The sequence below is a fragment of the Montipora capricornis genome, chromosome 6 (assembly GCF_036669925.1).
Source record: "Montipora capricornis isolate CH-2021 chromosome 6, ASM3666992v2, whole genome shotgun sequence".
Classification (NCBI taxonomy): Eukaryota; Metazoa; Cnidaria; class Anthozoa; order Scleractinia; family Acroporidae; genus Montipora; species Montipora capricornis.
The window spans coordinates 68975274-68987773 of NC_090888.1; the positions used below are offsets into that span (position 1 = coordinate 68975274).

Consider the following 12500-nt stretch of genomic DNA (forward strand, 5'->3'; position numbering starts at 1 on the left):
CTTCAACATTCGTTCGATCTTTTCACATAGTTGCTCGAGCATGTGTGGGCGCACTAATAGGTCTCTCAATGACGTATCCATAGACCCTATCCAAAAATGGCTGCCTTTAAATTATTCTTTTGTTCATATTCAAAATAGCCCAACAAACCTCGTTCGGGATAACAAATTCTTTAGAATTTTTGTCTCAAAAACGAAGTTAGTTGGGCTATTTTGAATATGAACAAAAGAATAATTTAAAGGCAACCATTTTTGCATAGGGTCTATGTCCGTGTACAAAAGAGAGCTTTAGATTCTAGGACGAGGACGAGAACGAGTACGAGATCTGACTGCCCGTTAAATTTTTAGCGAAAATAGTCAGAAAATTTCTAACCCGGTCGATTAATCTTACTCTATGTTGGCAGCATAGTTTACTCAGTTGTTCGTATTGCTGGTAGTTGAACCTTCTTGCTGATCCAAAAATGCCAAGAGTGGTACAGTGTTGTTGAGTTGTTTTGACACGACAACATTTTTGCAAAATCTCGTACTAAAATGAGGAAGGTATCACCTTTTTCCCGCCAAAATGACGCTGGTTTGCGTCCGCTTACTGTTGTTCTATGAGAAAATCTCGTACTCGTAGTCGTTTCGTTTCGTTTCGTATTCGTTTGGCCACCCTGTTGCGATATGTTACAACATGTTGGATGATGTTGGATCGAATTTGAAAACGGTCAAATTTTTCGTGCAACATTTTAGATGTTGCATGACGTTGTACTGGTTTGGCCACGTTTACGCAACATTGTTGCGCCAAGGGGCCTGGGGCACATGAACATTGACATGTTGCGTTGAAAATGATGGAAATGTTGCGTGCGTTTGGCCACCCCGTTTAACACAGATCGCAACATTGCATGCAGCAATGTTCCAAGATGTTGCGTTGAAATGTTGCGAGCGTTTGGCCAGGCCTTAAAGCTCTCTATGGTAACAACCGCGGTTGCAGCTTGGGACTGAATACAAGGCGTCTCGTGAGCCTTGTTGAATGAAAATGTTGATGATGTTTTGAAACCGTTTGCCCACCGCAGCATTCAACACCGATCAACATCGTGCAATATCATTCAACAAAATGGAAGGGATGTTGAAGCAAATTTTGAAGACGTTTGCCCGGGACTTAAATTAAGCGCTGTTCCGACCAGTGTTATTTTTGAGGAACTACCACACCCTTGTCATATTAAAAAGGTTGAAATAGCCATGAAGTGATTGCAATAATGCGAATTGATATTGTGAGATGAAGTTCTCGTTGCCGTCGTCGTTGCTTAAGTTCCGTATTAGGGAAGCTCTGGCCAAATTTTCGAACAAAGTTGGATGCAACATCCAACATGCAACATTGTTGGATGTAAATGTGGAGGTAGTGGCAAAACACTATCCGAAATTTCTTGACGAAACTGGTTCAAGTTCAAGTTGGCGCAAAAACTGAAACGAAAACCGCTCGTAGCGTTTTCGCTACTCGAACTGTTGGAAGACGAAAATGATGGATTCAAACTAGGAAAAACCAAGCAATGATAAAAAGAACGCGTAGAAAAGGATATGCTCACTGCAAGATACATCAACATTTAGGAGATTATGAGAATGATCCCGGATAGATTTGCCGAATTTTAAACGCTATTGCACCAGACATCTCCAAACGGAGCGATCAAGACAAAGGCGACTAACAGTGTTCCTCAGACTTAGCCTTGAGCAACCTAGCGGACAAACTTTCTTGTAAGAACGGCGAATGTTATGCATATCTTTTTAAATTCTAAGATCAGTCCAAACGTGTTCGAGGGTCAAGAACGCCTTTTCACGAGAATGCGGACTTTCTAGATCATAACTTTAGTGTTCATGCAAGGAATGCAGACATTTTTTAATTGAGTATTTATAATGATTTTAGAGTAGTTTTAAGTTTTGAAGTAGACCGAGTATTTTGTTTAGTTCTGTAGAGTTTGCCAATTTTTAAATAAAGTTTTATCTATCTGACTTGTTCTTGCTTCATATTCGCTGATCAAGGTTTCTGGCTGTTGATCAGCAACCACAACGTTCTCGCCGTACTTGTCCGCCATCTGGTTGCAAATGCTGCAAAGAGGCCTTTTGCAACTAACGATCACATGGTACAAAATCCGCCATGCTGGAGGGCAAGCTCATTATTATTTCCCCAGTGGGACATTAAAACAAAGGCAAGTCAAGCTGGACTGCTTCAGGTCTCTTTGTTTTAATGTCCCAGTGGGGGAATAATAATGAGCTTGCCCTCCAGCATGGCGGATTTTGTACCATGTGATCGTTAGTTGCAAAAGGCCTATTGGATGCTTAGAAGCCTACAACTAGGCTTGAAAATAAGATAGCTATTCGTGATTGGCTAGAAGCGTCCACGTGGCTCGATTCAGAACACAACTTTCTTGGAAGATCGGCAAAACAATGCAACATTTTTGTGTCGCGCGGAATTGGTGGGCGTTATGTTTGATCAAAGGCATATTTAGCAGGCAAAAACAATAGCTTTGCACGCCCTGCACGTGTGTTTTTCACTTTTGTCCATTTCATTGCCGTCGTCAGCAAAACTACAACGTGAAATAGCCAAATTTTAGGTTTTATGGAAAACGTCATTACTTGAGGATAAATTTTCATTTTCTGCCCTAAATTGAGCGCCGTTCCTACCAGCGTCATTTTTGAGGAACTACCACACCCCCGTCATATTAAAAAAGTTGAAATATTAACGAAGCGATTACAATAACGCGAATTTATATTTTGAGATGACGTTCTCGTTGCCGTCGCCGTTGTCGTTGCTTAAGCTCCCTAATATTGTAAGAAGGGGCAAAGGGTTTCAACTTCACTCAACATTCACGACAACAAAAGAAATGTTGAATGATTGTTGAAGCAGAGTTAAACGCTTTTGAACTCATTCAACGTCGATTCAACATGATTTAACACGGTTGAAGGGGGAGGGGGTGGGGTCAAACTGTTTTAACATCGCTGTTCAATAAAATCGAACGGATGTTGAAGCCTTTTGCCCGGGTAGTCAAGAGGGTAGGGGGGGAGATTGGGGGTAAGCGTGCGCTTGTCCTACGCCATCTAACGTTCGGTGGCTAAACGAGTTACTTTAGCAACTCTCGATCAAACATTGGTTCAAGTGAACTATTTTCTTCTTTTTTGCTCAATTACCGTTGACTCGGCTTGGTGACTTGCAATTGTAGAGACGTTGCGTACGTGTACGTCATATAAAAAACGATTCTTAATAGGCTTTTGGTTGTTTGGCTCGCGCGATACTAAATGTTCGATTATGTGTTGATCGCGTTTAGATCAAACGATTTTATAAAATGTCGATATTTAAGCGTCTTAAGCTGGCGCTTAAGAATGGTGGATCCCTCTAGAACACAACAGTTTTAAAATTTATTTTTCCCAATGCAACCAACCTTGTTATTTTTGCGTCAACCATGTTTTCATTAGCAACCTATGTATCAGTCGCGATACATTAAAAGTCCATCTCTCTCTCAAAAAAAAAAAACAAAACAAAAAAACTCTCTTTTATAATTGACAAGCTCCGGAGAAAACCTCATTAGCAAGCAGTCATGAGAACTCTTTCGTCGAGAAAAGTTGAAGAACAACCGAAGTTTCAGTATCTTTCTCATCCCACGAAAGCACTGGAATCGAAGTGTGGCGATTTCCCAGAGTCTCTATTCTCACTTTCCACTAGTGATTTTTAAGATACTGGGGCCCTTCGGGGCTGGTTGAAACGAGGTTGTTCACTATTTTAAAATGTTGAAGCATCCACGAACCTCGCAGTTTTTTTTTGGCCTCTTATTTCATTAGATCGCGATTGTTTGGTTGCCGCTCTGTATCCCGTTTTGGAAAAGAGTGACGGGATATAAAGTAACTGCGCCAGCGTTTCTGTGATTGTTTGGAGGGACGCGTTCTTGCTGCCATGTTGGGAAATGCAGCCTCTTGTTTTTGCCAAACCTTCTGCAAACACATTCATTTTAACTCTTTTAGATTAATCACTCCATACTCATTCTTTTCTTCACTTTTAATTTGTTTAATTCCGCATGATAAAATTAGATCTGGCCTGGCACCTTATGTACCCAGTGCCTTTACATTTTTATTGAAATGACTAACGACGCAAATTAAACAATTTCAATAGCTATACTTGGCTTGCACGTTCCATTTCCATTCTTGTCGCCATATTGGTACCAAAGACAATAGATGTTCTCAGAATGCCATGGACGATGGGCGCCTGGGAACTAACACAGATCCCTAACCATAACCCAGGCGCCCATCGTCCAAGGGTATTCTGAGATATGGAAACAAGTCATAGCCGACAATAGCACCCCCCTTTGAACCCTTATCTTAATTAACAAAACTAAACATGACGTCGGAGATTACTTAACGAGATCATTCTAGAGATTTTCGGTCTTATGTTTGCAAGTCAGAGATTTAATTAAGTGAGGGGGCTTGTGAATAGGACAACAGTGTTGGTTTATTTGAACAACAGTCCAACGTTTGGATTCTTCCCGAATCGGGCATCATTAAGAGAAGGAGCAACGAAATGTTGCTTTCTTCGCAGAGCGGCCAGCTGTGGTATTCTGCTGCCGGAACAAACCATGTTTCGTTTTTACGGTTCTCGGAGGATTAAACCCTGTCCACACGAGCAACTTTTATGTGATAATTTTGGAGTGATAATTTTCATTTCCTACAAATGTATTTACTGAAAAGCTGGCGAGTTATCTTTTATGTGACGAATAATAGTTGTCAAATACGAAAAATTGCTAGTGTAGACGGCTTGTCACGTAAATGTGGCAAATAGACCTTATTGGAGATGAGCCTGCAGGCACATTTTCTTATGTTTAATTAAAACTACATTCAAAAGAGGCTTAAGGGTCAATTCGATACAAAATGACCCCATAGCCTCGTTTATGTGGCAAAACCGCTGATAACTCCGATAACAGCTATTCCTGCCTCTTGTCTTGTCGAGCGCCACTGGAGAGAGACCAAGCAACCTCGCCTTGCTTCTGCTCTATCTCTACTGTCCAAAGGCATTGCTGACTCGTTCAACTGCGAATTGACAACAATTGTTATTTGTTGTGCTATCTACACGATCAAATGCATTTGCAACATAAAATTGTTCTGAGTGGACGGGGCTTTATTGTAAGGAGCCTAGTTTGTAATTAGCTTTTAGTGATGTCAAGCATATTATTGTTATTCGTACATCAAGAAATGAAATGTTAATTTCTCACTTTCGTCAAGCTCGTGTTTCAGTTGATGTTGGAGAAAATACTTTCTGAATATGCTAATATTGAAACGTAAGATTTAATGTTAAATTTGGCGGGGAGAGAAGTAAGACATCCCTTTAAACTTGAAACAAGGTGTTGATCAAGGCGCGGATAATCAGATTAGTGGTTAGTTTATCCAGCAAGGGAGATGTCGAGCTCCTTAGGGAAGGAACAGCGAGAAAGAGATAAAGTAACAAAGCGAATGAGATCTAGATCAGTTCCATCGCTCATCTCTCTTCATCTTTTGTTTCCTGAGCTGTGCGGCTTTTAGTCCGAATACTCTTCTTCCTCGCTCTCTCCGCTCTCATCTACATCATCTTTGTCTTCCTCTTCTGATTCAAAGTCCCACTGTTTAGTATCAACTTCTTTAGCTTCCTCTACATCGATCTGCAATCAATTAAAAATGCACTTTAGGAAGCATCATAGCAGTCAAGACCCGGGAAAAACGGCTTCCACATCCGTTCGATTTTGTTGAAGGATGTCGACTGCTGGGGTGGGTAAATGCTTTCAACACATAATCAACAATTTATTCAACAAAGATTCACGAGTCCCCCGGTATTCAGTTCCAGGCTGCAGCCGCGGTTGTTACTATGGATACGGACATGCATACGTCTGAGAGAGACCGATTGGTGCGCAGGCGCATTTCCAACAATTTTGAAAGGGGGGGGGGGGGAAGGGGGGGAAGGGGTGGGGAAGGGGGGCAATCGGATTCAACTTCATTCAACATTCGCGATAACAAAAAATTGCTGAATCGTTAAGTCGTTCAACAACTTTCCCATTTCTCACATAGCTCAACAGATTGTTCTTCACTTACAAATGATTTTTCAGTGGCATGTTTCTGAAAGGCTCCAAAAGCCACTTGAAGAAAGGGTGGTCTTCTTAAAAGGTTTTCAACTTGCCTGAAGATTTTATCTTTGTATGGCACCAGAACACTCGTAACAAGTCCGAAAACTTTCGGACTGCCAAATCGTTCTCACGCCGAACGGTTCTGGGGAGTTCAAAAAATAAGATTGGAGTACGAGGTCTAGGACGACTACGAGTTGTGAGCACGCGCATTTCAAAAATTGCCGTCTTTAAACCTAGTCCGCGTGCTCATTCAGTACAGACCGCTGGTTACTTACATGGAAGTTCTTGTGCACATCCACATCTAAGTACGAGTCTGAGCGTAATGTGACGGTGTAATGGTAGGTTTTTGCCTTGTGAGGAGCTTGAAACTTCAATTCCAACTGCAAGAAGAAAATAATATCGCTTATTCTAGCTTTCAGACAGTACGCGATTGGCTAATTTTGCGGGCCGTATTCAACAGTACGGCCCCCGCTAAATTTGAAATTGTGATGCAACATTTTCTAGCAAATTTTTCATGTTATTTTTGGCAAATAAATTCGAGAAATAGAACCAAGCCTAAGGTCCGTACTGTAAATTAGGGACCGAGCTTTTTTCCCGTTGACTTATGTATGGCCCAAGCGCGAAGCGCGCGGGTCATAAATACACGGGGGAAAAAACGATTCCCTTTTTACGCTAAAAAGCCATTCTTGACACGGAAGTATCTCAGTGCCAAGCGCCTTTTGTAGTTCTGATTGAGTTTTTAAACTAGGAAATGGAAATGAGGTAGGAACCGAGTTAGGAATCGGAATCTAGTCATCATTTGGATACCTCTAATTTTGTTTACTAACTTGCTTATCAGTTTTTCTCGTCAACTGGGGTTTTAGCATTACCGATCCAAAGATTACCGAAAAAGGCTGTTGTCATTCTACCTTTTCCTCATCTTTAAGGTTAAATATCTGTTGCGGTGGTGTTATAAGTTCTGCTCTCCTGCGATCAGTCACGTAAATCCACCACCACTCTTGTTTCTCCTAGGAATTGAATAAAAAAAGTTACGCAAATAAGCTGATGCCAACCACACGGTAGTCTGCTGGCAGAAAGCAAAATTGGCCTACATACAGAGTTGCCTACTAGTTGCGCCTGCGCAAAAACGCCGCGAAAGATGAGATACGACTATATTTCTGGACACACGTGACAACGAATAGAGGAAACTTTTGCAACCCCTCCCGCCACATGAAGCTCCAGAAAGCGTCTTGTGAGCGAAAGGAAAAACATTCAATCTGTTTTCTACGAATAATCAAACAAAAGATGTGAAATTTGATATCGATTTCAACTTGTCTTGTGTTTACCTCTGGGAAGTAAGGTGCATGTACGATGTGGCTTTCTTTCGACTTTGCATCTAAGATCTTATCCCGATTCTTGACGTCGGCTTGTAGTCGGTCCCACTCGGCTTCATCTTCGGAATAACGAGCACTAGCATCTTCTTGGGGAGCGTCGCTGTCTTCATCCTCGCTGAAAAATGGAAAAAACAGCACAGTTAAAGGCACGGTTTAAACTTGAGCCGTTTTCAGTAAACCGTCGAAAACATTTCGCTTTTTCGTCAGTTTTACATTGGTTTTAATTGACTACCCTCAGACAAAAATGACGACGCTGACAAATCATTGGAGCTTATCATTAATCAAAGCGCAAAGCAAGTATAAGTAGTATCCGTGCTAAGCGGTAGATATAGATAACGTACGCAGACAACTTACCACTTCACATTACACTCTAATCAGTTAAGTCTGTTCAAATATAAGTGCTACACGGCCAACGTTTGCAAAAACGTAATCCTTCCTTGTACTTGTACATGTTCATTGCCATGACTTTAAAATCTTCAGTTCCCACGGCCTGCTCCCGTCTGACCTTGTAGCTCAGTCGGTAGAGCAGCGGTGATCTAACCCGAAGGTCGTGAGTTCAATTCCTACCCTGGTCAGAGTTTTTCTCTGTCCTTGTGTGGGCCCATTTCCATCAGTAGGGCTAACGCTCATATGGTTCATATGGGATAGAAATCGAGCACTTCACATTACACTCTATTCAGTTAAATCTGTTTAAAATATAAGTGCTACACGGTCAACGTTTGCATAAACGTCTTCCATTCAGTCTTGCCTCTGAATGGCTACGATTGTCGCCTGAGATTATTTAGATAATCACCAAGCGTAACAAATACAATCAGGTCAATCATCGCGAAATTCTATTATAACTTTATTGGGGAGCTTAAAAGCATGAGATGTTTTTGAGCCATGGACTAGTGTCTTTTCACGATTAATTAACAATTAGACCCGTAGCCCGCAAGGGCTACAGGTCTAATTGTTTTAGTATCACCCAACTAGTCGGATAAAAAAGGCAATAATAAAGTTATCAAAAGCAAGTTAAAGAAATCTTTATTTGGGAATAAAGCGAAAGAAAGCGTCATGGTTTTCGCTTCGAGGACTATTACTAATAGTCCTCTAGTAGCGTAGCCAATTTAAATGCAGGATTTGCATTAGTCCACTAGTTGGGTGATACTAATGACTATTAGTCTAATAATCTCGGAGTACCGTCCAAGCATTGGAAATGTCCACACCCGGTTAACGTCCGTTCGTGCTTCGGCTCCCTATTATAAACAGCACTGAAAACAAACCTGCTGGTGTCCAGCTCAGACGACTCGCCCTCTGGTGGTGGCTTTCTACTAGGTTTTTTGATTTTCTCTGCTATCTTATTATTTGTTTTTTCATCTTCGTCTTCATCCTCTTCGCCATCCGCTTCCTCTTTCTCTTCATTTCCGTTTCCGTCATCTTCTGGGTCTCTCTCGTCGTTCTCTTCTTGCCTACTTTTATTCTTCGTCGATTTGGTTTTTCTTTTCCGTTCACCTGTCTCTTCCTTCTCTTCGCTAGCTTTCTGAAATGATAAACGTTGTTTTACAATTCAGTAACAGTTAACAATTTAATCTTTTTCGTGTCTGTCACGGCTCGGACTGTAACGAACGTGAGGGTACACCCAAATTCACTAGCTTCATTTCCCACGTTTTATTCCTGTAACGATTCTTCAATACAATATCTCTTTGCTACTCGAATTCTACAGTCATTGCACAACAATCACTGCTCTCGCTGCTCCGATTGCACTATTGACACGTCAAAAACGTTGATCAACAGCCGAAAAACGAATCTAACACATTCGCCTCTGGTTATAAACCAACAGCTCTGGTCACGGCCCAGATAAACTGACGAAGTCGCAAGCACTAAGAAAAAGGCGCAGATGGAAGTAACATTGACTAAGACGCCAAACGACATCTAGTTTCGGTTTTGTACGATGAACAGCAGCTTCATTTCTTTCGGCTTTCAAACAAACTCACCTCTTTTTCCTCCAAAGAGTTATTCTTTTTCGGTTGTTGTTTTACTTGTTTTCTCTTTGGCTGCTGTTTTTGTGGCTTGGCCCTCCTACCTTTCTTTTTGTTTTTCTGCCAAACTCTTTGCCCTCCGGATTGCGGGGAGCCCTGGAAAGTAAAAAAAAAATCACAAATCGATGCGTGATCTTACTGTAGCTTCCATGCAAAGGGAAGCTATGCGCATTATTCTGCTAAACCTAAGTTACCTATGATCAAACGCTTGTTCGTTCTAGCCTACATACACTGTTAGAGCGCCGAGGTCAAGCTTGCGAACGCTTTGTTAGCCATGGATAGGATGTGCGTCAACAACAACAGACTTCTGCGCAATGAGAAGTTTATTACTTTCAATTACGGGTAACCGTTATTTTTGTCCAATTAAGTTTTGCAATCTCGTGCTATTATGCATTTTCTAGTTACTGACCCCTCTCGTAATTTAGCAAATGCTAGCAAAGAGGGAATAAACATATTATTATTATTTCATTGTCATACTGCTCAGCTTAAGTTCTTAACAGCTGGTAAAATTGTGGTGTCGGGCAACAACAAGTTGCCAATAAACACCAAAATGTTTCTTTTCCCTGTCCTTTACATTTCCAATACTTTTCTTAGTATCCTTGCTGATCCCAGCAATGCAGACTTCTGGATTAAGGTAATTGATGTGCCTACTCCTATGCTCTTTAAGTTGCCCTTCAATCGCAATGGCACTGTTCGTAAAGCCCCCAATACAATTGGTACGACTATTATTATTATTATTATTATTATTATTGGCTTCATGTGCTTCAGATGATTACAGGAACCAGAGATGGCGCAGATGTGTGATAAGTCCCCTCTCAGCCAAACTCGGCGTCGCATGTAGATTGAGTTTGTTGGTTCTCCACTCTGTTCCGAGAGGTTTTTCTCCGGGTACCCCAGTTTTGCCCCTCTCCTTAAAATCAATGTTCGATCTGAGTTGAGTTTAACTAATTTTCCTTCCGCCATGTACAGAACTGTACAGGCTCCGTACAGTGTCCACAAGTAGTGCTCCAGCGATAGAAGACCTGACACTTTAATAAAGCTCAATATTGTCATCATTCGTTATTACAGCGAAATCCTTCCGTAAGTCTGGTGAACGGGATAAAGAATGGGACCGGCGCGTGATGATGAAATAAATGTTGACTAAGAAAGAAGCGTGGCCCAGCAGTTTGGCCTGCAGAAGGTGGCACAGACTGGATCTTGAATCACAGGGTGCGAAATTAACATTTTTATACAGGCGCCAAATGGTGACTAGATAAAAATTTTCAGTCGCCAGATGGCAAATTGTGGTCGCCAAAAATTTTCGCCTGAAAATGCACGTTTTGAACTTTTTTTATGGATACCAGAAAGCAACGACCGCACAGTTTTGTGTATGTGTCAAGCATTATTTTCCGGTTTCGAAGGCGGACATTTTGGAGAGAAAATGTCTCCGACCTCGAATGTAATAAAGAAATCTATCTGCCCTAAGTTTGTTGAAAATTTTAGCTACGGAAACACCAGTCACGTTCTGTCACACGCTACAAAAAACGTAGCGGCTTGCAACGTTATGGAGGTAGTTAACGGGAAAACTCCTTTCATGTTTTATTTCAAAAACATCGGCAGGATTAAAAGTAAGATACCTGTTGGCAAACGGCTCTGAACTTAATAGTAGGTCGCCCACTGGCGACCACTTGTGAAATTGTGGTCGCCAGTACTACATTTTTAGTCGCATTGGCGACCAGCAAGGCGCAATTTCGGACCCTGTGAAAGCGACTCACCGTTCTACCTACAAGTAAATGGCCGACACGTTGTCTCCTTCAGTCATTGAACTTTTAACGGTGGTAATGCGACCTCATAATTTGCATAAATCTTTCTCTCTCTCTCTCCCACTAACGCAGCATGAATCCTAAGCCGTGTTCACACTCAACGTTAATTATGATCAACGGAAGTATAATTCAGGCTCCGCTATCATACTCCATTCAATTTTGTTCAATTATGGTTCTGTTCACATCTGCGAAAATTCAAATACAATAGGGTAACAACGCAGTGTGAGACAAAATGGCGCCGTATCGCGTGGCTGCCACGATCAACATCACCATGCTTGCGGCGAGGAGAGAACCAAGGATAGCTTCTGAGAACAGAAGATGACAAATCCAAATCTTCAAATGTTCGCTCCATAAAGCGCTTAGAAGTTTCGTCTGCTCATACCACCACGTGTTCGCCATTCTGTTCAATTACGCACTGTAATTACTTCAAACAACCCCCTTGAGGTTGTTTGAAGTAATTATAACCCAGTTATAATCAGGGACTGTAATTAGTTGATGTGAACCTATTTCATATTTAATTCGATTACAATTCGATCACAATCGAGACCTAATGTGAACACGGCTCTAGTTGGGTTTGTCAACGCCCTTATATGATTACTTGAAATGTTACACTCTCTATACACAGCCCCCTCAGCCTATTAAGGTACTAACTCACAGTATTTTGGAGTACTTCGAAGAAATCTTCAGTTACTTACGAGCTTTGAGCCGGTAAAATGAAATCCCTCCCATTTACCGGGAATAAGGCTATCGTTACATCACAAACAGAATGACTCTTCAGAAAAACGACTTTTAGCTAAGCGAGTTATAGAAACCTGAAAAAGGTCGCGCAGACCTTTTTCAACTGGGGTAAATTTTCCAAGAAACTGTGGAGCTGCTAGGGAGGGTTTCTAAAACACGGGAAGTTAGTACTTCCAACCGAGTTGAGAAAGGTCAATTGACCAGATTAGGGAGAGTGAAAAGCTCACACTTTAAGCGGTTGCCCTTTGTCAAAGCCAATCGACCGCGAAAAGCTACGTTCGAAAATAATTAACAATTATTCCACGAGGGCGCGCTGGATATGAAGTGATAGATAATGGTTGGTTTTAATCATTTTATATCCAACAAACCCGAGTAGAATAATTTTTTTATTAAAAACTCCATTGAGTTCCCGGGGGTAGTATTGTCGACTAACGCATCGATTTCTGCCTCGGTCATGCA

At 41.5% G+C, this 12500-nt stretch overlaps 2 protein-coding genes across 2 annotated transcripts in view; one reads left to right on the forward strand and one right to left on the reverse strand.

The window, feature by feature from the left end:
• The window catches only part of LOC138050786 (neuroglobin-like), a 9869-nt gene extending 9723 nt beyond the window's left edge, over window positions 1–146 (forward strand). The window contains exon 3 of the mRNA XM_068897073.1: window positions 1–146. This exon is cut by the window's left edge and continues 1826 nt beyond it. The gene's annotated coding sequence lies outside the window, so the exon portion shown is untranslated.
• Window positions 147–4006: 3860 nt separating this feature from the next.
• Window positions 4007–12500, reverse strand: part of LOC138053018 (translocation protein SEC63 homolog) — a 26543-nt gene continuing 18049 nt past the window's right edge. Inside the window, exons 17-22 of the mRNA XM_068899690.1 lie at window positions 9457–9597; window positions 8746–9002; window positions 7436–7598; window positions 7019–7117; window positions 6386–6490; window positions 4007–5651 (exon numbers count right to left, since the gene is read on the reverse strand). Of these exons, the coding sequence (XP_068755791.1) occupies window positions 5532–5651; window positions 6386–6490; window positions 7019–7117; window positions 7436–7598; window positions 8746–9002; window positions 9457–9597 (885 nt within the window). The 3' untranslated portion in view covers window positions 4007–5531. The remainder of the gene's footprint in view (window positions 5652–6385; window positions 6491–7018; window positions 7118–7435; window positions 7599–8745; window positions 9003–9456; window positions 9598–12500) is intronic.